Source organism: Natrix helvetica, assembly GCF_964273705.1.
Source record: "Natrix helvetica genome assembly, chromosome: 11".
NCBI lineage: Eukaryota > Metazoa > Chordata > Lepidosauria > Squamata > Natricidae > Natrix > Natrix helvetica.
In genome coordinates this window covers 21,671,587-21,696,364 of record NC_138562.1, presented here as the reverse complement: position 1 = coordinate 21,696,364, position 24,778 = coordinate 21,671,587, and the positions used below count along the sequence as shown (strand labels likewise).

The following is a 24,778-nucleotide window of genomic DNA, read 5'->3' as shown; positions in this document are numbered from 1 at the left end:
ACCTTTCATTTGTTTACTGCCTATTATTTATGTCTGGGGTATTTATTGTACTGTATACAGAATAGACAGAAACAGACAGAAAAAGAAAAGAAATACAATGTGTTTGAAACTCCCCGGAAACGAACTATTACACAATTCTTTTAGAAGCCCTGGCCACCTAATTTGCTATGAAGGCAATTTGGGAGATTAGGTTATAAGGTCTTCAACAATAACCGTCTGTCACATTCCGTTTGGATGGGTCTGTTCAGTGATATTATAAATCCTCTTTTGTCTGCTGTCATCGCCCAGTCCTGTTGTTCTAGGGTTTTTTTTTTTTTTTGGGCTGGACAGAGGATGTTGAAGAGCTATTGATGAAGAATTTGGCACACCTCATCTCATGGACGATGTGAAGATCAAAAGGAAATCTGGTTTAGAGGCTTAGATTCAAATTCAGGACCTACTTGGTGGTGGCACCCAATCATGGAAACGCCGCCTTTTGCAGAAGAATGGCTGGTGTTTGTCTTCCAAAGGTTTTAAAAAATATATATGTTGACTTATTGAATTCATCTGATTTTTCCATACAGCTACATCAGTAGAGGTTAAAACATTGAGAAGAACCAAGGAAATCCACATCTCTTTCAGTTATGGAAGAAGACGTGTTTCTGGATCGGTCATTATTGCCCATCCTATCCTATCTTGCTGGGTTGTGGGGAAAAATAGATGTCACATCAAACCCGTAGAACAGAAGTTGCCTTCAGAGGTTGTGGGAGCTTCATCACCGGAGGCTTTCAGGAAGAGACGGGACGGCCATCGGTCAGAAATGCCTGGGCTGGGGGTTGGAGTAGATCAGAGGTCACCAACCCTTTGCACCTCAGGGACCCCTAAAGGCATACTTCTAAATACTGCAGACCACTAATAAGATCTGCCTAATGTCTGGCTGGGTTGGTGTGGCTAGCTGGTCATGTGACTGGGTGGGCGTGGCCAACTCTATATCACTCATGTCGAGGGGGACCTCGCCAGCCTCTACTCGCCTCTGCCAGCCCCTCCTCTGCTGCCCGCCCAGGCTCCCGAGGGCGCCAACAGGAAGCAGTTGTTGAAACTAAGCAGCCACCATGAGAAAGAGTTGGCAAAACAGCTCCGTTCAAATTGGATCTGACCAAGAAGGAGGCTCAGCAGAAGCACCTCACTGAGGACTAGGAGCATAGGTTTTCCAAGCAAAGGGAAGATCTGCGGGAGTGCAAGGCCAGGTACCGGTGCCTCGAGGCTCAGCGGGCTGAGATGGTCAGCCAGTTCCAGGCCATGATGCAGTCCCACTGGAACGAGGCCCTCCGGCTCTTTGCCACCAGCGGCTCTTCCTTCCAGCCTTCGCCCAAAGCCCCCCACCAGGGGGCTGAAGCAGACCCCGAGTTGGAAATTCTGCCCCCCCTCCGACCATCACAAAAAGACCCCGAAGGGGGAGACTCTCTGCAGCAATACAAGCGTTCATTGCACGTATCCATCCCAGGGAGCGTAGTTTGAGGACCCCCGAGTTAGTGCAATGTAAAAAATGCAAACAATTTTTCTGCAGAACACCAACATTTTCTCACAGACCACCAATTGGTGACCGCTGGACTAGATGACCTCCAAGGTCCCTTCCAACTCTGTTAATCTGTAAATCTGTAAGGTCTTGTGCCTCTGGCTCCTCAGAAAGCCAGAGGATAAATCTAACAAACGAATGGGTGACTCAACCATTGTTTGTAAAACTCTACTAAACCCAAACACTCCGCAGTCAATTTTTTTAATTGAAGTAAAAAAAAAAAATCTGTTCATCCCTACAAGGGAGACGTAATCCAGATTTAGAGTTTGACCTAAATCTTCTCCATTTGGGTTGTTTTTCTCTTTGTGTGTGTGTTTTTTTATGTTGGTCCACCCTAATTCTTTCGCCCCGTCAAACCGTTTTCAGAAATTAACCAGTTAAACTTCATTTACGCCAGAGAGAAGTTCAGACACAGGGAAAAAAATGGGTGGGTGATAGGATGATATTGTTGGGAGGGGGTGCACTCCCCTTCCCTTCTGTACCTGAAAAATTGTAGTGCCCCATTTCATTATTAAAGTTAATTCCCCAGTCACGGTTCAGCCGGAGGGCAGAGGAATAAGTTGTTGCTTTCATTAATTAAGGCTTACGGCCTCTAAGCCCTCCCATTCGCCACAGGGGTGCAGCCGTTTCTGGCCACACACCAGAGGCCGAACTGATTCCAATCTACATTTGTATTTATAGCCGTATCGGAGGGTATTTGCCACCCCACTCCAGGGCCTGTCTCACCATGGTCCCTAAGCAGGATGAGCGAAGAACACTGGGATTGAGTGCCAAGAGGAGATATTCTGGGCAGGGTCACCTGAGGTGTAAGGTCATCCCATCCGCCCAGGTCAACTAATCAGGCCACTGTATGGGGCAGCAGAGATCGAGAGAGATGCTGAAGGCAGAAGGTCACTCTAGTCCCCGTGGCCAGCAGGGGGTTTCACCTTTTGCTACCACCGGCCCACTCCACGCCACCCACTCACTGAACTGGCACACGAGCCCCTTCCGTGCACGCACTTTGCTCATGTGTGCACCTTCCGTGCCTGTGCCCGGCCTCTCAAACATGCCTAAATAGGACGGCATAGAGCCAGTGTGGGTGGGCAGCCCCACCTGCGACTCCCATTAGTTTGGGCGAACCGGTCCGAACCGGCTGAATTCCACCTCTGACCGTGGCGAAGGCATCGTCAGGTGTAAATGGACTGCACGTTACGTTGCAATTCAGAAGACAGGTAGTTCAGCAAAGCGGATTTGATTTAAATCAAGTCAATTTAAATCACGACTGAAATCACTAGTAAAAAGGCTTGATTTAAATCAAGTCGATTTAAATCTTAATTTTAAAAGAGCAGCTACCATCTCTGTGCCGCAGCGGCTTCTCCTCTGACCCACTGTTGACTCACTGACCATCCCATTCACTTTAATGGGACGGCTGTTGGTGCGGCAGAGACACAACAAGGAGAGGGGCGTGGCGGGCAGCAGGTGAGTGGATGCCGCTAACAGGCGCTGCCAGGATGGACCTGAAGTGACAGGTGCTCTTTCAATGCTGGTAGTTAGAATCTTTAATATTATTATTTGCAAACAAAATGAAGGTTTTCCTATTTGGCTTGCAGAGCTTGGACTCAAAAATGGAAATATTGCTGAATACACAGCTTCATGCTACATAACTAAGTTCCGTTTAATGCCGAATAAACTAAATTATTAATGTATCTGAAACAGAAAACTACCTTTAGAGAGATTTTTACTCCAAAAGCATTTTATTCAAATGAATATAATAAAATATGATTTTAAAATTTAAAAATCCAATTTAAATTTAAAAAAATATGATTTAAAAATTAAAAAATCTGATTTTTTTTAAAAAAAAATCATTGATTTTTATCCACCCTGATGTTCAGGCTTAAGCAAAAGAATCTACTCAACTAACATTCAGCACTAAATTGGCCCCAGCTAAGAGTCAGTAACTTCGGAAGGAATACCACTAGAAAAAGTTGAAAGGATCACATCCCTCCGTTCTAATTTCCATGAAAGTTGGGACATGACCACTGAAGTAAAGACAAAGATAGAGAAAGCTCAAACAGTGTTCTTCAAAATGAAAAATGTCTTATGAAGTCACGACATAAACCTAAGGTTGAAAATCAGATAAATTGCCAAATGTTACATCTTTTCTATCCTGCTCTACGGAGGGCAGAGTTGGTCTCAGACAGAACAAAGCCCCTTGAAGACACCAGAAGCCTTTGAAATGTGGATTGACAGGCAGCCGATACATAGAAGCTGGGTTAACAAAGTCAGAAAGGAGGAGGGGATAAGCCCCCTGGGAAAGCCAAGGGAAATCATCAGAACCATAAAAAAGCTAAAGTTAGAATGTTTTGGACCTGTGATGCGACACCTGGAAAAATACGGCATCCTTCACTTAATCCTCCAGGGAAAGATTGAAGGTAAATGAGGTCCAGGCAGAAGAACAACATCGGGGCTTCAACGTCTAAGGGACCGGTTTGGACAAAACTCAGCAGCACTTTTTCATGCAGCTGTTGATAAAAATAGGATCGCCAACATCCGAGGTCCTCCTTTATTGCTTCTCGAGATGCAAGCTGACCTCTAGATAAGAGCTCAGTATCTCCTCATCCTCAAATCTAGCATGGTTGGTGGGGGGGGGGGGGCTCAGAATAAAACCTTGTTCTGACCGAGGCTTCCCGAGAGCACGAAACAAACTCCTTGTCCCAACAAAACCCCCTTTTATTAATTGAATGTGAATTTTGCCCATTCACATCCAACAAAGTCTTTCGAGGGAGGATTTACAGTCACAGGCTTGGAGAGCTGCCAGGCCAATATCTGCAAAACTTGGCCAGAAGCCTCTGTGAGTTACGAACCAATTAAGCGAATTCATTGTCTCCTGCAAACTCCACTCCCCTTTTGCTCCTCTTTTGTTTCCTCTGGGAGGGGCCATTCACCGTCCACCTGTGGCTTTACTCCCAAGTCGACCCCTGTTCCTTAGCTGTTCCCTTCATCTGGCAACTCTGCGCATGCGCACACTGGGAACAGGCTCCAGCTGTTCTTCTGTTCTCACTGATATCCAACTCCGAAGGCAGCTGATAACTGTCAGATGGCCCTGGCCCCTTCTCTGCCTCCGACACAGAGCCCTCCTCAGAGTCTTCCCCAGACTCCAAGACTGGCCCATGTTCCTCCCCAACCTCCTCACTGTCCGAATCTGCTGCCAGCTCTGCTGGTGGGCCACAACAAACCTCTTATGAAAAAAAAACATCCTTCCTTCAAAATGACACTTTACTTGACTACATTGTAAGCGAGTCATTTGTAAGTAAATTCCTCCCAAATTGTCCTATTATATGGGAAAATACTCTGTATCTCTTTTGTTGCAGTGTCAAAATAAAGTGAGGGATGTGTGATGGTGTTGTTGTTTGCAGTGGAGGTCACATTCACACTTTTGACGGCATGACTTGGGGTCGGACGCTACAAAGGAATGGAGGAAAGTAGGACAAAAACTTAAATTAGACTCCCAATTTACATTTAATTAAAAACCGAGTGCAGTTGGGTAAGGCTGCGGAGCATTTGGGGAGTAATTTTCCCAAACTGCTTTGATCTTGGGAGGAAAACTTGTGGGTGGAACAAGTGGGGGGAATTGGATGAGGTTTGGGGGCTCAGGCGCATTGTTTTCCAGGGGGTTCCATAGGGGAGGGGGTGTGGCTGTTGAACAGGGGATTTCTACTGGGGGACGTGAAGGTAACCTTTTCATCCAAGATCTGTGACTCACGGGGTTGGTTGGAGAACTAATTGGGAAAAACAAAAGCATAGATAATGGACAATGGGTGTCTAAATAAACAGTGACTTTGGGCCATTTAGACTCTGCCCCTTTCAGTTCCTTTAAACTTAATTAAACTTATTAGAAATATTTTTTGACCTGTGCTTGGTCATAAGCATCCTTTAGAAGCTGAGTTGAAAGTCCTCCTCCTCCTCCTTCTTTTCTTCTCCTCCCTTTCTTCTTTCCTCCTCCTTTTCTTCTCCTTCATCTTCCTCCTCCTTTTCTTCTTTCCTCTTCCTCCTCTTCTTGTCATCCTCCTCCTCTTTTCTTCTTTTTCTTCTCCTCTTCTACTTCTTCTTGTCCTTCTTTTCTTCTCTTCTTCCCCTCATCTTCTTCTTTCCTCCTCCTTTTCTTCTTCTTTTCTTCTTGTTCTCCTTCTTTTCTTCTTCTTGTCTTCCTCCTTTTCTTTTCTTCTTCTGCTCCTCCTCCTTTTCTTCTTCTTTTTTTGTCCTCCTCCTCCTTTTCTCCATTTCCTCCTCCTTTTCTTCCTGTCTTCCTCCTCCTCCTCCCTGATGCAAATTCCATCACAGCATTGTTTCTGTGATGACATCATGACATCAGGGATGAGATCACAGCTTCTCCTGGGCCTCTAAGATAGACGATCCAAGGACCCTCTTGCTTTTCTGGCTCTTTTGCTGGTATCACAACAAGAAGATGGAATCCGGATCAGGCCCTGCAGCTCTAGTGAAAGATGGGATCTGGTTGGCCAAACAGGCACCATTAGCAGAAGCTTATAAACAGGAGCCCAAGGACGCACATCTTCCTCCAGCTTCTGTTGGCCAGCAAATGGCCTTAAGAACCACTCTCTTTGGTACAAGACGAGGTGGTTGGATGCCCACCTATGCTAAGTCATAATTTATCTTGCCTGACTTTCATGAATATGTTGTATCATCCCAAACAATTATGATTACAGTTATAGTTTGGTGCATTGTACTTTGTTTTTGTCCTTTATTCAACCAACTATGGTTAAAGCAAACCCAACTTGATTCCTTCCAGATGTATTGAGGCCAATATTATGTCTGGGGAATTCAGGGAGTTGCAGTCCAAATATCCTAAAGTTGCTGAGGTCGGGAAATGCTGGATTATAGAGTTGAACACCAAGAGGTGTTAGAGAGGTATTTAGACACCTTGGAATCTCCTTAGCATCTTCTACCTTCACAAACACAATTTCAGGGCTGCTAAACGAACCCCAAGGAGGGTGATGTAGAATAACCAAGCTGGAAGTCTTCAGAGTAGTCTAGTTATATTTTTTACAGCTTTTTAAAAAAATCATATCCCTCTCTCAAGAGGTTGCTAGGTTTATTTACTGTTTTCATGCGGTCTCGATTGCACTGATTTAAACTCGTAAATACAAAATCAATAGTGTCATAGTATTATCTGCCATTAAAGAACATGAAGCCAATAATCTTGCAAGGTGATTAGAGATTTGAGATCTTTAAAAGAAAATTAAGAATAGAAAGTTGAATAACAGTAGCACAGAGAAGGAATGATAACTGATCTTTGTTATCTTGAAAACAAAAAATTGCAGTCGTTTTCAAGAACTGCTTGGCAACGTGGATGAAAAGCTGCCAATGAATATGGACAGGTCTGGTGGGCTTAAATTTGTAGATAGGTCATTTGAGCTACATTAGTTGATGTCTTGGGAGATTCTCCGCCATCATCCAAGGCCCCGGTTGTCCCAAAGGTGCTTTTTCAAGAGGCAACTGGACTTTCTGGGTTTTCTTTGAAGAGGTTTCGCTTCTCATCCGTGTTCCTAACTTAACCAATGCAGTGATTCACTTAGCAACAGTGGCCAGAAAGGTTGTAGAAAGAGGCAAAACTCACTTTACAACTGTCTCGCTTAATAGCTGAAGCTTCGCACTCAACTGAGTCGTAAGTCGAGGCAGCTTCTGTTTGCATTCTCATCTGGCACCAAATGGTAACATTTTGGAAAATGTCCAGTTTGGGTTTTGAACAGCTTGTTTAGAGAACTTTATTAATGCGTGGGTTTGTCTGTTTTGGTCATCAGGATACGCTGACGACTCGGGCTTTGATTTAGAAGATGCACTGGATGACTTTGTCCCAACGAAGAGACGTAAGTATGAGCCCAGTTGCTCCACCTGTGGCTGTTGTGGGCAGAGTGGATATTGGCTGTGGATTAGGAATCGGAGGGGTTGGGGCGATGGATGTTCAGCAGGGAAGAAATGAGCTTGGCGATGGAAAGCAGACTGGCCCGGTTCGAGACCAGAGCTGTGCCATAGGAGTGAGCTCCCGTCCCTTGCTCCAGCTCCTGCCATCCTAGCTGTTTGAAAGCATGCAAATGCGAGTAGATAAATAGGTACCACTCCAGTGGGAAGGTCACAGCGACCCGGGATCTCATGCTGGTCACGTGACCGCAGAACTGTCTTCAGGCAGCGCTGGTTCAGTGGCCTTGAAACGGAGATGAGCACCAACCCCTAAAATCGGCCTAAAAAATAGAGTTTGTCAGCAGGCATCCTTCCCACAATTATAGTTTTAAAAGAAACAAAAGGCAAAAGTCAAGCTGAAAAAGAAGTGTTCAGATATGAAGACCGGTTGCAGGAACTGGGTATGTCTAGTTTAATGAAAAGAAGGACTAAGGGAGACATGATAGCAGTCTTCAAATATCTCAGGGGCTGCCCCAAAGAAGAGGGAGTCAAACTATTCTCCAAAGCACCAGAAAACAGGACAAGAAGCAATGGGTGGAAACTAACCAAGGAGAGAAGCAACTTGGAACTAAAGAGGAATTTCCTGACTGTGAGAACAATTAACCAGTGGAATGAGTTGCCACCAGAAGTTGTGGGTGCTTCATCTCTGAAGGTTTTCAAGAAGAGATTGGACAGCCACTGAAATGGCACAGAATCTCCCAAACGGGGGGTTGGAGTAGGCGGCCTTCAACTGTGCTATTGTGTTATTAAAACAGAACAATTAATCAGTGGAACAGAAGTTGCCTCCAGAAGTTGTGAATGCCCCAACACTGGAAGTCTTTAAGATGTTGGATAGCCATTTGTCTGAAATGGCATAGGGTTTCCTGCCTGAGCAGGGGGTTGGACTAGATGACCACCAAGATCCCTTGCAATTCTGTTATCTATTCTATTTACAAATAAAAAATATTACCAAGGCAAACTCTAAAGCAGAGAGCTTTCCATAAAGCATGGAATCAAATGTCCTAGCTGGGTAGCTTGAAAATATTTATCAAATTGGACATGCCCCATCCTCTCTTTTTCCAAGACCTGCATTAATTTATTCTCTCTCTCTCTCTCTCTTTTGGGCAGGAAAGCAAAAACTTTCTATTTATATATATCCTTGGGATTTGTCTATCGAGATTAAAAAGATTATGCTTTTTTAAAAATCATGACGGGTTGGATAAAAGAATGGAGACAGCATGGGTGGGGCCACAATGCAAAGTGGGTGGGACTATTCCATATCTGGGCGGGGCCTAAATATGCCAAGGTGCGTATTCAGGATAACGTTTGGATCCTCCCCTTTTTTCTTTTTAAAAAAGGTTTTCGTAAGGAGCTGTTGATGTATAAATTGGTTATAAAGGCACATATTTTTATCCTCTGCTTTCTTTCCATATTCTAATAATAATAATAATAAATTTATTTCTTAGCCGCACCCTCTCCCGAAGGACTCGGGGCGGCGTACAATAAAACACATAAAAAACAATATGGACAATACACACACAGAATAAACGAACACGCGTACATGGAGGAGGTATGAAGATAAGAAAAGACAGTTAAAACATAGTTTAAAATCCCCTAATAAAAGTCTAAAAGTCACAAAAATTAAAAAACCCGTCAGGAGCAGTGTGAACGAACTATGGTTGAGCCAGGCCAGCTACTTGGAATAGGTGCGTCTTGAGCTTTAGATACCCTTCATAACTGCAAAGCTCATAAATCATATGTCCATCCTCCCCCCCGGCCCCATTTTCAGCAAAAAGTCCATAAAGGGTTTCCAGTCACTGATATGAATGCCACTTGGATTATGTTCTGTAATTTTATTCCTGAAATCAGATAGCCTGTAACCGTGCCTGGAGGGGCTGTTGGGAGGCTTCAGACAATGAATTTGGGGCACATGTAATCCTTGAAATTAATCTCGTTTGCGCTGAAGCATAAACCAAGGTTTAGGACTCACCATGGTTTAAATCCTCTTACTAAAAACCAAAAAAGCCCAACTGGTGAAAGTTAGACTTAGGGCTGGGCGTGGAAATTCAGCATTCTCCTTCCACAAACTCAAATGCCAAAGTTAATTTAATGTAAACTTTTTAACGGCTGCATCTTTGTTTCCTCAAACCTTTAACTTCAGTTAAGGGGGCCCTGCTCTTTAGAGGTAGTCTGCCTGAACGCCGAGGATGGGTGTGTGTTACTTAGGAGTAACCCCAGCTGAGAGTGCAGGGTCAGCTGAGGCTGGTTGGTTTGGCATCGCCTTGGAACAAAAATGCCATTTATTCTGTCTTTTTATCTTTCCCAGCTACTCACAAGCCCCCCGGGAAGACTTCAGGCGGCACAGGTGAGACGCTCGCTTTCTTAAGCCTTTAAATCAGCTGTGGGTGCTCTCCCACTACAAATCCCATCCCCCCCAGCCATCGTGACCCTTGGCTTTATGGTAAGCTGGGCTAATTTGCTGGTCCCCCCCCCCCCCCCGCTTTCTTGTCAAACAACAATCCAGAAAGTTCCAAGTTCAAGCCCATTCATTTCATTTGGGGCAGAGGTGGATTCCTACCAGTTCCGCCCAGTTCAGCCGAACCGCTAGTGGTATGCCGGCATGGGTTGCAGAACCGGCACCGACCCAGGTTGGCCACACCCCTGAACCGGTTCCCCGGGCGCTGCTGTCGCCGCCGCCATCTTTTCTTGCAATTCTGCGCATGCGCAGAACGATTTCCATTGAACCGCGCATGCGTGCGCACGACCGAACGGGCAGTAACGCCGGCTAGAACCCACCCATGATTTGGGGGTATCCTCTGGCCTCTGTAACCCTGATAGTGGCCTACCTGGGAGTGGTGCGGTGGCGTAGAGGTGGCGCTCTCATCTCACAATCAGGAGGCTGTGAGTTCGATCCCAGGTAGAGTCCGATATTTCTCTCTCTGGGCACAATGGGAATATATCTGATGAAAAAGACTCCGCATTAGTGACAGGAAGGGCATCCGGCCAGTAAACACTCAGCTCCACTCAGTTGCCCAGACTCCCAACCCTCAAAGAGATGATGGGGTCATTAAAAGAAGACGACAGTGGCCTACCTGGGAGGGCGGTTGGGGGGATAAAAGGGCACACAAGAGTGTGTGTGTGTGTGTGTGTGTGTGTGTGTGTGTGTGAATGAAAATAAAAGGGAGGAGGGCGGGGGTTGCATTGCCGTACAGAGACAGTGGGCGAGGGGGTCTGGGGTCCCCTTCATGAGGTCTCCTTGATTTCCCGAGCAGGAGAACTTGACCTGATGGATTTCTTTGATTCCCCGCCGGAGAGAACCACCAGGCCTGCCAAGGCCACCACTGGCCCTTATCCCAGGAAGCCAGGTAAGGACACCCTGCTTCTGGGAAGGCTGCACGCTGGGCTGCCTCTCCTCAAGCCCTGGCAGTGGGGGGAGCCCCCCCCCCTATTCAATGGGGTGGAAATACGACTTTGGGTGGCAAAGAATTTCTTCCTTCCTTCCTCCTTCTCCTCTCCCTCCCTTTCCTCACCTCCTTCCTGTCTTAACCCCTTCCCTCCTTCCTCCCTTGCCTTTTTCTTCCCTCCCTGAATACAAGTAGACTATTTAATTGTGAATACTGCTATACATTACAAAACAACAAGGGTGACCACAGTCCACAAACCAGCTTCCAAGCAAACCCAGTGAAGCCAGAACCTCTAACGCCCAAGGAGGATTGGATCTGGTTGGAACTGGGCTGGGATCCCACCAGGGGTAGGCAGGATGTTGCACAGAGAGGGAAAGAAAAGCAGACGCTGGGGGGAAGAGCCAGGTGCCCCTTTTGCTGTTTTCCCCATGAGCTAAGAAGGTTGAGAAGGTTGAACCAGCAGCTTATCCAGCCTGTATTTGGCCTCGGTTTTCCAAAACTGCGGCCAGACCTATTTGGAAAGGGAACTGACTGGGGAGGGCTGGGCTGCGTTGGTCGCTGGGCCTGCTGGGCTGAAGGCTCCATGTTCTCCGATCTGCAGATGACGGCCACTGGAACATCCCTCACACCACCACCACCAAGCAGCCCAAAACCACCAAGCCGCCCCCCAAAAAGACGCCAGGTAATGTTTAGCCACTGTGAAACCTCTAAGGCCCCATTGGAAATCTGGGGAGGATTGCCTGCTCCCTTGGGAATCCACAGATGTGGAGGTGGGGAGGCAGAACAGGAGCTTCACCTGGAACTGGAGGAGAAGAGAACAGAGCAGGGCCAGGGTGTGTGTGTGTGTGTTAAGTGAGGGGTGTCCTCACTTGAAAAGGTCTTCTCCTTTACTAGACCTATTCTCTCTGCTTTCTCCTGTTTGGCAGGACAATGTAGAAGATCTCTGAAGATAATCCTGGGATCTGGGGAGGGAGGGATATAGATGGATGGATGCTTAGGTGGTTGATTGGTGGCTTGGTTGGATGGATGGTTGGTGGGTTGGATGATGATTGGATGGATAGAGGATGATTGGATGGATGATAGTTAGATGGATGGATGATGGTTGGATGGATGGATGATAGTTGGATGGATGGATGGATAGATAGATAGATAGGAGAAGACAATCTATTAGATAGATAGCCTTGGAGGATTTATATATATATGTTTTCCTGACATTCAATCTGGTTTATATAAAAGCCTTCACCAACTCTGACCCTCACCATGTAGAGCTGTTGGCTGCAAGGCCTGGTGTTCTCACTTGGCTGAGATCTTGGTGATGATTTGGAATTCAAGAGACCTGGAGCCTAGCAAGTTGGGAATGGCTGGTCTTGTGTCGAGGTGGTGACCATTGCATGCATCAGATTGAACTCAAGAGGAACCAAGGGGCAAAACTATGCCTAGGAAATATTGTAGGGATTACGGGAAGCCTAGGTAGACTTCTTCAAACCTTTTTCTTACTTCTCCTAAGAGGTTAAGTCTTTCTTAGTGGAAAAGAGTGGTGAGGCCAGAAACAATAACGCCCCCAGGAGCTGATCTGCTAATTTTATAGGGAAAGACCCCATGGATCTCGACTTGTCCGATGCTTTTGATGACCAAAATGACAGACGCCATGGGGGTGGACCGCCTAAAGGAAATCCTGGTGGAGGTATGTTGATCATTCTTCTTTTGGTTGGCCAAGAGAGATTTCTACACCCTCCCTTCTCTCTCCCTATATCTGCTGCAGTTTGGGGGGGAGAACAGTAGCCAATGGGAACCCAAATGTCTGCTCATCTGGTAGGTCAAGACTGTGCATTTTTGATCAAGTAAGATGGTAGCAGCTCTTGTAGGTGAAGAAACTGAGAAGAAACCGAGGACAGTGGTGGAAACGTCTGCAGAGAAGAAAAGAGAGTCAGAATAGTCAAGATGGTGATGGCTACCACCTCTGTTATATACAGAGCTTCAGTTACGTCATGGTGGCTTCCATCTGCACCGACCTCCCTGCGGACACTCCGGGGAAAGTTGGTTCCCATCAAGCTGATGGAAGAGGTGGTTGGATGACCAAGAGATGATGAACCTAATGGGACCTGTTGACGGAATCAGATTGAGGATGGACAAAATGGTTTCTCAACCTTGGTCACTTCGAGACATGTAGACTTCAACTCCCAGAATTCCCTAGTCAGCATGACATTCTGGGAGTTGAAGTCCACATGTCTTGAAGGGCTCAAGATGGAGAAGCACAGCTCCAGAGGGGTGTAGATTTTGCGGTAGAAGGAAAGTGCTCTGCCCAGGCATCCGAAGCCGAAGGAGCTAGTAGTATTCATCCATCACCCCCCATCCCTTTGTGTTTGCTTTTCCTAATTAGATACAGAGAGTTCTCAACTTACGACCATAATGCATCCTGCCCAATACAGGGGTTAAGCCATGATGGTCATAAAGCAGCTTCCGTTTGCTGCTCTCATTAAGCAAACCCAATGGTCATTAAGTTGAACCAATTGTTCACTATTTTTGGTTTTGTAAAAAACTAGAAGTTTAAAGGCCAGTTCTGGGTAAAAATGCTGTAAAATGAAGTCATGTGTATGGAATTTAGCAATCGGACATAAATCCAAGGACCCCTGTGAATCTTTGGAGGAATGGTTGAAAAGAGAACAGCTTCTGGCCCCTGGAATGTTAGGATGGATGGATGGGTGGATGGACGGATGGACGGATGGATAGATAGATAGATGATAGAAGATAGAAAATAGACAAGACAAAGACAGATGATAGAAAGAAAAAGTATCAAAGATAGAAAATAGACACCAACAAGATAGAAGATAGATAGATAAATATAAGTAAACAATGATAGATAGATGTTAGATGGAAGATTAGATAGATAGATGGATGGATGCAGGTTGTTTTATTGCTCCAGGTTGAATTCTCGCTTTCCCGTGTGTCTAAACCAAGCCCTGCTATTTCCCATGATCAGTTAATGAATAAAGAATCCTGTTCCAGGCTCCAAAGGTGGAGATAGAAGAGGTGGAGATTCTGGTAAGGGGTTTCTCCTTGGCTTCCGAGCTGCTCTCTTTCCTCTGTCCCAGCTGATTGCCTTTGCTCGCCTTTCTCTCCTACGTCCAGTCGCTAAAAAGAAAGATTACCCTCCCATCTCCTGTCTAACCAACTCCCTGGGAACGAGAAAGAAGGGGTCTACTTGGACCCCTGGGCCCATTTGGCCTCGTGAATCAACCTTTCTCCTCCTTTCCTTCCTTTCACTCCCTCCCCTCCAGGGGTGGGATTCAGCCGCTTCGGACCGATTTGGGCGAACCGGAAGTGGACATTTTAATTAGTTCGGAGCAGTGGTGAAATGCAAAGTTTTTTACTACGGGTTCTGTGGGCGTGGCTTGGTGGGCGTGGCAGGGGAAGGATACTGTAAAATCCCCCTTCCCTCCCCACTCCTGGGGCCAGCCAGAGGTGGCATTGGCCGGTTCTCCAAACTACTCAAAATTTCCGCTACCGGTTCTCCAGAACCTGTCAGAACCTGCTGGATTTCAGCCCTGGTTTGGAGAACTGGCAAATACCACCTCTGATTGGCCCCACCCTCCTCCTCCCCCGCCGTCCCCTGTCCTCATTCCCTTCTTTTTTAGCTCAGCAGAGAGGATTGCTGCACCCCAGCTGAGCTAAACAACAACTCAGCTCACCAGGCTGATGCCGAGGGAGGGCTCTGAGCACTGAGCACAGGCTCCAAGCGCTCCCTAGGAAAATAGTGGAATCCCACCGCTGCACACACACCCCCCCCCCCCCCAATTTCTCTGACCTGCTTCCAGAAAAGTAGAGTTGCAGGTTTTGTAGGAGATCAGTGTCCCACTTGCCAGATTTCCCCATGGAAATGTTTCCTTCCTCAACGGATATTCACTCCCCACTCCACTCCACACACGCACAAATCCCTCCGTCCCTAAAAACAAATACATACAACAAACTGGACTGTTATATTTCTTGCATGAGATTGTTCCAGCAATTGCTTTTCCCCCCAACTAACTGTTACCAATGCATGGGGTTAATTCTCTCTCCACTCTAACCTGCTAGAAATCCTCATACAGGCTGCCAGTTCCTGCTAGGATTGGTGGTCAGGGATGATGGGATCTGGGCAGGACAAGAAGCAACGGGTGGAAACTAATCAAGGAGAGAAGCAACTGAGAACTCAGGAGAAACTTCCTGACAGTGAGAACAATTAATCAGTGGAACAGAAGTTGCCTCCAGAAGTTGTGAATGCCCCAACACTGGAAGTCTTTAAGAAGATGCTGGAGAGCCATTTGTCTGAAGTGGCTTAGGGTTTCCTGCCTAGGCAGGGGGTTGGACTAGAAGACCTCCAAGGGTCTCTTCCAACTCTGTTATTCTATTCTATTCTATTCTATTCTATTCTATTCTATTCTATTCTATTCTATTAACAAAGATGATTAGGGGACTGGAGGCCAAAACATATGAAGAACAGTTGCAGGAACTGGGCATGACTAATCTAGTGAAGAGAAGGACCAGGAGAGACAGGATAGGAGTCTTCCAATATTTGAGGTGCTGCCACAGAGAGGAGGAAGGGGTCCAGCTATTCTCCAAAGCCCCTGAGGGCAGGACAAGAAGCAATGGGTGGAAACTAATCAAGGAGAGAAGCACCTTAGAACCAAGGAGAAATCTCTTGACAGAACAATTAACCAATGGAATGATTTATCTCCAGAAGTTGTTGGTGCTCCCATCACTGGAGGTTTTTGAGAAGAGATTGGATAACCATTTGTCTGAAATGACTTAGGGTTTCCTGCTTTAGCAAGGGGTTGGACTAGAAGACCTCAAGGTCTCTTCCAACTATTCTATTCTATCGCTACTCTACACTACTGTATTCAATATTCTATTCTATTCTGCTCTCCTCTACTCTAAAGGAGCATCTTCAATTATATGAAATGTGCCTTGAGCCAGAGCCTACAAAGAGTGAAAATAAAACAGTAAACATTCTGGGGTTAAAACATTTCACTTTTTAAACAAATCTATTATTTTGCACTTCTGGATTTAGATTAGATAACAAATAACATCAGATCAATCACTTTTATAACTTTTGTTCCAGCCAATAACTCCTTTACTAGCCCCCTACGCAAACATCTAAGAATTATTTTTCTTCTTGAATGCAGTCCTTTTACTCCTGGCTAAAATAAAGGGGTGGGGAGGGTAAATTTGGTGAAAGAGTGCTTAAAAAATGTGGGATTTTAAATAAGCGGATTTTACTTGGACCTCCTCAGGGATTTCGGATGATGACCTGATTGGAATCGTGGATGAAGGAGGTTATCAGCCTGATAAGAAAAAAGGTGAGTTTCTACCTACTCGTTTGATTGTAGTGGACCATCAGGACTATTATGGAGTTGCTGTTGGCAACATCTGGAAAGCTGTAACTTCAGCTACAGTTTATAGTTGTCCCAAAGGGGCTTTTTCAGGAGGCAACTGGACTTTTTTGTTTTTTTCTTCTGAAGTCCTCAAAAGAAAAAAACCAAGAAAATACACTTGCCTCCTGAAAAAAGCACCATTGGGATAACATGACCTGGAGGACTGAGAATCTTTACAGACTTTTAAGTCCTCAATAGCTAAATCCTCAATTTAAAACCTCAACTGGCGGCTAGAATTCCTGGTTGCCAAGCCCCCAAATTTCGATTAGAATAAGAGAGTTGGAAGGCACCTTGGAGATCTTCTTCTAGCCCAACTCCATCTACGTGGATGCTGCAAAACCTTCTTTAAAGGATTTCCAAGCCCAGAAGATTCGGGGATCTCCTGCTTTGGGGGATCTAGCTTGGATTCTGAGCTGGAAAGAATGCAGAAAAGAACAACGAAGGGGATGAGGGTGCTGGAAGGCTGAAAGATGGGGAGAACGGTTGCAGGAATCGGGCGTGGTAGTCTAGAGAAAAGAAGGGCGGGGAGTGACATGAGAGCAGTGATCGAAGGCGAAGAAGAGGGGCTGAACCTGTTCTCCAAAGCACCTGAAAGTGCGACAAGAAACAAGGGATCAACCAGAAGACCCCCAAGGTCCCTGCCAACTCTGTTAACTTCTCTACAGTGCTATGGTGCCGCAATGGGGAACCTATCACATGCGTGCCCAAAGTGGCACATGGCGCCATGTCACCTGGCACGTGTAGCCTTGCCTGTTTTTTTCTTCTGGGTTTCTGGTGCGTTTGAGCACGCAACGATCAGCTGCCCTTCGCGTGTGGGGCAGATCCGGAAACCGATGTGCCCATGTGCATCAGCCAGATGATTGTCGGGTGCGCATGCGCAGCTGAACCCGGAAGTTTGGCTTCTACACAGCGCGGCCCCGACGAGTGCGCGCGCACGCATGCGATGCTTCCGTGTGAACCTTTCAGCACTCGGTGCCAAAAAGGTTTGCCATCACGGCTACAGGGTCTCCTGCTTGAGCAGTGGGTTGGACTAGAAGACCTCCAAGGTCCCTGCCAAGTCTGTTCATTTGCTGTTGAATGCCGTGGGATCCGATGGGACGGGGAAGGAGTGAAACTTAAGGCACGCAGGTGTAAATAAGGTGCTTTTGTTTCTCTTTAGATGCGCCAGATCGTAGGCATTCCTTCACTGGTGCTGAGCAGACCACAAAGGGCTCCTTCTTCCGAGCCACTCAAGGGTTTTCCTTCTCCAATTAGAGAATGGAGTGTGGGGGGGGAGGGAGGGGGAGGAAATTACTGCTTATGCTGCAGCGGGGAGAAATGTGCAGACAAAGCGTTCATTTCTCTGCAAACCGCACCCACTTTCTTGAATGCGCACGAGGCTAAATTTATAATCAATCTCATTTATTGCTCCTGACGCAGCAGCGGCTTAATTAATACGAGGGCCAGCCGGATGTCTGCGCGGGGCTGCAATTTGCAGCGCATTCGGTTCGGCAACTTCAAGTGCCTCCGTCGACATATTAGGAGATAATTAAAATGGCCCCGGGATTGATTAATTGATTATTTATCTATTTGTTTAGCTCGGCACCCCCTGGGCGGCTTGAAATTGGCTTTGGAGAGGACTGGGGAGGGGGGAAGCAAGCGGTTGGGGGGCTTCTCCCTGCCAGTCGTCCCTCTTGCTTTCAACTCCGAAGTGTAAATCAGTTGTATGTCAAGGGGATGATTTGGATGGAGGGGAAAGTAGGGCAGGCGTGTCCAGATTCTACTCTTCGCTTAACGAACTGTGGCCAAAAAAAAAAAAATTGTAACCATCTTGACTCATTGAAGGACCACATTGCTTAGGGATGTAAATTCTGGTTCTGATTGTGGTTGTAAAAGTCAAGGACTTTCCCGTCCCTGTTCTATAAACTGGAGAAGATCCATAACTTGTTTCAGATTTTTAGGGTGCCTCTTCATAAATGTCCCGCGTTCCCTGTTAGTTACGGGTGACTGATCCCTTGTTGTTTGTTCTTCTGCCTAGGAGACAGTGACAATGATTACAATAACGGTAAGTGACAATCTTGTGCTTGTGACAATCTTGGAGCCAAGCTGGAAACGGGGGAAGATTTCCCTTGAACTCTGGCCTTTGGAGGTGTCCCTTTTAAGCCCCTTTCTTGGTCTTTCCTGGGCATCAACCTCCAGAAATGGCTTTTAGCAGAGTCTGACCGAGGGGTGAAATTCGGCAGGTTCTGGAGAACCAGTAGCAGAAATTTTGAGTAATTCGGAGAACCGGCCAATACCACCTCTGGCTGGCCCCAGAGTGGGGAGAGAATGGGGATTTTGCAATAGCCTTCCCCTGCCACGCCCACAGAACCTGTAGTAAAAAAAAAAAAGAATTTCACCACTGCCTAAAAGTCTGTAGAGATTCTCAGTCATCCAAAAAAAATTGCAGGCTGCAGGAACCGTTTCTACCACTCAGGTGATCCGGAGGACCCATAAACCTCCAAGTCCTTCAAGGACCCTCTAAAAGGATGACCAGCTGTCTGCAAGGAGCACCAAGCCTTCCTTCCCCACGATCCTGCCAGAGCTGAAGAAGCTCCTTGGATGAGAAGAAAAATGTATTTCAAAGAAAAATCAAGAAAGTCCAGTTGCCTCCTGGGGAAAAAAAACACCTTTGGGGCAGCCATGAACCTGGAGGACTGAAAATCTCTACAGAGGTTGGGGAAGGTTGCAGAAGTCGCTCTATTCTCCTGAGCATCAGCGTAGCATCCCAAGGAAAGGCGTGGTGGAAGAGAGATGTGGCAGGAACGGAGAAAAAAAATCAGCCGGGACTTTCAATAAAACATCTAGGATGCAGGTCACCATGAGTAACGGCCTCTCCGCTTCCACTTCTACAGGTGCCCTGGTGGAAACCGGGACAATTGCTGGCATTGTCAGTGGCCTTGCCATGGCCTTGATCGGCGCGGTCAGCAGCTACATCTCCTACCAGCAAAAGAAATTCTGCTTTAGCATACAACGTAAGTGTCTCTACCCCACCCTTGCAGGAGACCCACCAGGACTCTCTAGGAAAGCCGACAAAGACAGCCTTCCGTGGGGGAGGATATTTGCAACACAGGGTTGAAACGAGGGAGGGGTCCTTGGTGTTTTTTGAGCTTTGGTGGTTTTCTTGCAGACGTTTCATGACCAAACTAGGTAACCTCATCAGTGCTGATAGGCTTCCCAACCAGTTAGCCTCTCAGTTCAGTTCCACGGCATGCAGGGACCCCTTGAAGGTTCTGCTTTCTGGGGCTGCAGTGAGATTTCAGCCTGGTTGGCCTCGAAGGAAGCAACTTGAACGGAGGTTGCAGCTTGTTGAATTCCTGAAGGGCCCCAGTGGCTCCTCCTTCCGTCGCCTGAGGGGGGCCGGGAGGGGGTGAGACTGGCTGGCCCAGTTCAGTCCATCCAGTGCCTGGTCCAGCCAAAGTTGGGAAAGATCCCTTCTTCTGAATTGACTCTTTCACCTTGGGGAGCAACGCTGCAATCACCTGGGTATAAAAGTGTGAGAACCCATTCAGCGGAAGGAGAGACCTTTGGCAGATCCCTGTGGATGGTCGCAGGAAGGGGGAGGACGTCACCCTTTTCCTGCCACTTTCCATTTTTAGCAAAATGTCACAAAGAGGAGTGAACCAGAGTCGGTTGAACGAGCAGAATAAGTCCAGAGAAACATGATGGAGTTATTTTTCCATTCATTTATCTAACCCCTGCGGTGCTTTCAGCCGCCATATTGAGGGGAGAAAACGAGCATTGTGGTTGCTTGCAAAATGGAAAGATCTATCTACCTACCTACCTATCATTCTCTCTATCTATATATAAAATCTCTCTCTATCATTCTATCTATCTATCTATCTATCTATCTATCTATCTATCTATCTATCTATCATCATCTATCTATCTATCATCTATCTATCATCTCTCTCTCTCTCTCTCATCACAGAATCGGAAGAAATGAAATGTATACACCTATAATAAATACAACGGAAAAGGAAATTAAACATAGGGGTAGATCTTTGTACATGTGAATGTGTTCTCTGTATGTGCATGTAGAAATCCACACTCTTCAGATGGAACATCCTTAGGTCTGGAAAAGTGTTTGATAAAGGAAGCAGCGCAAATGCCCCGCAAAAGGCAACAGGAAATTAGAGTTAATTATAACGGAGGATTAATTTCAGCCGTCAGACGTGGCATGCTGGGATAATGTCAGACTTTGGATGCATGGCAATGTGCGCGGCGGCTCCTGAAGGGACTTTTTTTCTAATAGAAATGGCATAAAACAAGCCTCTCGGCTGGATTCACACGTGGCATTTTGGATGCCCCATTTTGGCCCGTTTTAATGGCAGAAGCAAATGATGGATGAGATTTAATTATCATCCTGCCTCCAGGTTTCAGCTCAGTTTCTCCCAAGGGTGGTCCAACCCTGATCTTAAGTCGTTGGATCAGTTCGACATTGGTGGGGGGGGGAGGGGGGAACAGGAATGCAAATATTTTAAAGGAAGAAAGAGCGAGGGAGTTGGTGCTAGAAACGGTTTAGGTGAGGTTGGGACGAGGCTATCAACTCCTGTAGGCCATGTTGGGCATCCTGATTCACCAACATCTGGAGGTCCCATGAATTCCTCACCTGTTTTGGTGTGTTCCAAGGTGGAGGTTTAAAAATGCAAATAACATCAGAGAAGGAGAACCAGAGCACAAAAATGCTGTTTAAAATCCAAACCTCTACCTAGAATAGAAGAGAAGGGAAGAGAAGAGAGAATGGAATAAATAGAGAAGAGAAGATTGGTATAAATAGAGAATAGAATAGAATAACAGAGTTGGAAGGGACCTTGGAGGTATTCTAGGCAGGAAACCCTACACCACTTCAGACAAATGGATATCCAACATCTTCTTAAAGACTTCCAGTGTTGGGGCATTCACAACTTCTGGAGGCAAATTGTTCCACTGGTTAATTGTTCTATCTAGTTTGACTTTTACTCAGGAGTATCCCATTTTTCTCTCCCCATTAGATGCAGCCATCTAAAAGGGATTCAGTCTTAGAAATCAGGGGGAGGCAGCCTATTTCAGAATTCTTTCGGCGCTATCTTGGCGTTGCCTCTCAGGGCTTATTAGACATGTCCTCCTGTTTTCTTGCTCTGAGCTTCGGCCGTCTCACCACCTCTGTGCCAGTTTTAATTTTTGGTGTCAAATCTCTTCTGCTCTTGGCTATTTTTAGAGGGCCTGAATGCCGAGTATGTGAAAGGAGAAAACATGGAAGCAGTGGTGACCGAAGAGCCACAAGGTGAGTGAGTGACCCTGTGTGTGTGTGCGTGCGTGCGTGTCCTTAAGGTCACACTGGGTCACAAGGGGGATGCACTCTGTCCCAGCTTTGCGGTGACAGCTCATCCGAGCCTTCCCCAGACTCCAGGACTGGCCCATGTTCCTCCCCCATCTCCTCACTGTCCGAATCTGCTGGAGGGCCACCAATGACCAACAGCATCCTCCAGAGCAACTGAGGACCAGACCAAGTGGGCTTTTCTACGACTGAAAAGCAACGGATAGAATGCAAATGGCTTAGATGAGGGAATAGAAGAGGAACGTATCAAACTTGCAGATGACACAAAGCTGGCAGGAATAACCAGCACCCCAGAAGACAAGCTCAGCATCCGAAAAGATCTTGACAGACACAAACAACGGTCCCTGCCCAACAACATGGAATTTAAGGTGGAGAAAATCAAGGTTTACACCTAGGCGGAAAAAAACCCCAAAGGTATCAAAGGACAGATTAGGGAAAGCCTGACTCAGAAACAGGAACGGTGAGAGGGACCTTGGAGTCTTCGTGGACGATCCCTTAAACAAGAGCCAGCCACGCCCGGCAGCAACCCCCCAAAAAGCTAACACAATCCTGGGCTGTATAAACAGAGGCCTAGAATCAAAATTGCACCAAGTTGTTATCAGGACCGCTTTATAAAACCTTTGTAAGGCCACGTCCGGCACCCAATTTTGGACACCACGTTACAAAACAAGATGTTGAGAATTTGGAAAAAGTGCAAAGAAGAGCAACGAAGACGGTTAAGGGCTGGGAGACAAAAACACAGGAAGAACGGTGGCAGGAATTGGGGATGGGCAGGCTGGAGAAAGGGAGGACTGGGGGGTGGGGGACATGATAGGAGTGTTCCAGTATTTGAAGGGCTGCCACAAGCGGTGGGGGTTGGAGTACAAGACCCCCAAGGTTACTTCCCATCAGTGGTGGGATTCACTTAGCTCCACTACGGGTTCGCACATGTGACGGCTGCGCAGAAGGTCGCACATAATGTTGGGGTCAGAGGTGGGTTTTGACCGGTTCGGCTGAAACGGTAATAACAAGGCGGCCTGGTAGTAACTTTTTGCCCGCCGAAGCGGCAGGAAATCTGACAGCAACCCACCCCCTGGTTGGGGCGGAAGGGTGGGCGGAGCCTCCAGCCGCCACCGCTACCATTTCGCCTGAACGGGTGAGAAGTGGCAAAATGCCACCTCTGCTACTCTGATTGATTGATGAACGTGGCTTTGTATATCTGCGGGGAGTTTGTATGTTTCTTATTTTCCTGCAAGAGCAAACTAAAATGTTCTCTTTTTTCCCTTCCCTAGTGAAATACTCTGTTCTTGAGCCACAGACAGCAGAAGCTCCACCGCCTCAAGAAAACGCAAAAGTCTGAAATCTCGGCCCTTCCGGCTTAAAAACAAAAAAAAGAACCAATTGTTGGCAAAAAAAAACAAACACAAAAACACATCGCACACACACACACACGCGCGCACACACATCCACATTCCTCTCACACAATTTGTAATTTAGCTTTGAACAAAACGTTAGATTTGGATTCCAAAGCGATTTAAATGCGCATTCCCCCCTGACTAGGGCAGGCTTCTTACTTGTGGTAGGCTTGTAGACTGGTTGAAAAAAAAAAAGAAATAATGATGATGATGATGTTTTTTCGGGTTTGATTTTTATTTTTTGTTTTGTTTTTTTTAATTTTTTAATATATCACTTCGTGAAGAGTCGTAGGTTTACATCGCCATGGGTCACGTCCGAGGTTTGATCAGGTGGAATATGAAATGCAGAGGTTCTTCCAAGCGGTTGTTTCATCGTAGAATTAGCCGTGTCCATGAATGACGTTTTGATGGGACGGGGTTGGGGAGGGAAAGAGGCGGCAGCAAAGGTAGCCAGAGACCAGGGGGGAGAACAGTTGAAGTGCCTGTAGGTGACCAACCCGAAATAAAGCAGGTGGAGAGCTTTAGCCAGGTTTCGGCTCTTGGTTCCACCTAGAGGTCCCTCCAGATCCTGGTGAGCTCTTTGAGGAGATGGGCTTCGAGACAGAATTCAAGAACTGAGAAGAGACTGTGGCCCCACAAAATTGGGCTCCATTTCAGCTAGGAACCATCTGCAGTTGTTGTTTGGCTTTGAGGAGGACCAGGGATCCTGTGTAAATACACGGCAAGAGGCTAAAGGGGGAATTGAGCCTCACTGAGCTGCTGACTGCCAAAAAGGGCTCTTCCCCCCCCCCCCCACTCACTGCGGTTCGTTTGGACAGATTGCGTGGGCTTCTGGCTTCTCTGTGGTGGTTCTCCAACTTTGCAGAGGGGCTCCAAAGGTTGAATTTGAGAGAGCTTGAGGATGGACCGAGGGGGCGCGTTGATCCATCTGCGCACCCATTCCTGTACATTCCTGTTCAGTCTGGAAGGGATGAGACATCCAGAGCAGCACAGAATGAATGGGCTAAAATCCAGAAAAAGGGAGAAGGGTTTTGGTTCGGGAAAACACCAGCGACGGTTATGTTGAAACGTTGCACCTTCAGGTTTTCACGGTCTGCTGGTCCGAACGTTTCTCCAGTAGGTGTTTTAGGGGCCTGTCATCACATCCCACCGATTCGCACTTTGGGCCTGGGGTTCCCCAGGGACCTCCATGGGAGTTTTCAGGTGGAAGGTGGGCCACTGTGTTTACTTGAAGGTTTTTTTCAAGGAGAGGAGAAGGTTCTGGCCACTTGAGCTCTTTCCCTGGATGGAGCCCAGCTTTTAGAAGCTCCTCCTGTTTGTGCCTCCTGGGACATCGGAAAGCCTCCCGGTCCCTAGGAAAGCCGAGAAGACGACCAGGTGGAGCTGAGCCAAGATGGGCTCCCTTGGGTGGGACCTCTCCTATTGGCCACCATCTGTTCCCAACAAGTAGCACAAGGTTGCTTTCTTATCTCTGGGGAGGTGAAACCGTCCCTTCAGGGTAGGATTGCCACCTGGGTCCTCCATCCTGTTCATATCAAACCAGCTGAGCTGCTCTTCCCGCTGTGCCTGTAGTACAGTCATTTGTTGGGCTCACATTTCCTTGCCTTAACTCAGGGGTCGGCAACCTTAAACACTCCAAGAGCCACAAAGGTCCTAACCGGAAGCCCCCCGTTCAATTCTGGAGCCGACCGGAAGTCTAGTTTCCCACCACAGAGTCTCCTCCTAGCGCGGCGTCCATTTCC

General features: G+C 46.9%; 1 protein-coding gene across 2 annotated transcripts in view; it reads left to right on the top strand.

Annotated features, from left to right (window-relative positions):
• The window catches only part of CD99L2 (CD99 molecule like 2), a 28,024-nt gene extending 4,363 nt beyond the window's left edge, over nt 1-23,661 (top strand). The window contains exons 3-13 of one of the 2 annotated variants that reach the window (XM_081963827.1): nt 7,354-7,419; nt 9,816-9,854; nt 10,762-10,854; nt 11,495-11,575; nt 12,482-12,577; nt 13,900-13,935; nt 16,164-16,229; nt 18,322-18,348; nt 19,178-19,297; nt 21,523-21,588; nt 22,914-23,661. In XM_081963827.1, coding sequence (XP_081819953.1) covers nt 7,354-7,419; nt 9,816-9,854; nt 10,762-10,854; nt 11,495-11,575; nt 12,482-12,577; nt 13,900-13,935; nt 16,164-16,229; nt 18,322-18,348; nt 19,178-19,297; nt 21,523-21,588; nt 22,914-22,981 — 758 coding nt within the window. In that variant the 3' untranslated portion in view covers nt 22,982-23,661. The remainder of the gene's footprint in view (nt 1-7,353; nt 7,420-9,815; nt 9,855-10,761; nt 10,855-11,494; nt 11,576-12,481; nt 12,578-13,899; nt 13,936-16,163; nt 16,230-18,321; nt 18,349-19,177; nt 19,298-21,522; nt 21,589-22,913) is intronic. The other variant, XM_081963828.1, reaches the window with a different exon arrangement.
• The last annotated feature ends 1,117 nt before the right edge of the window (nt 23,662-24,778 follow it).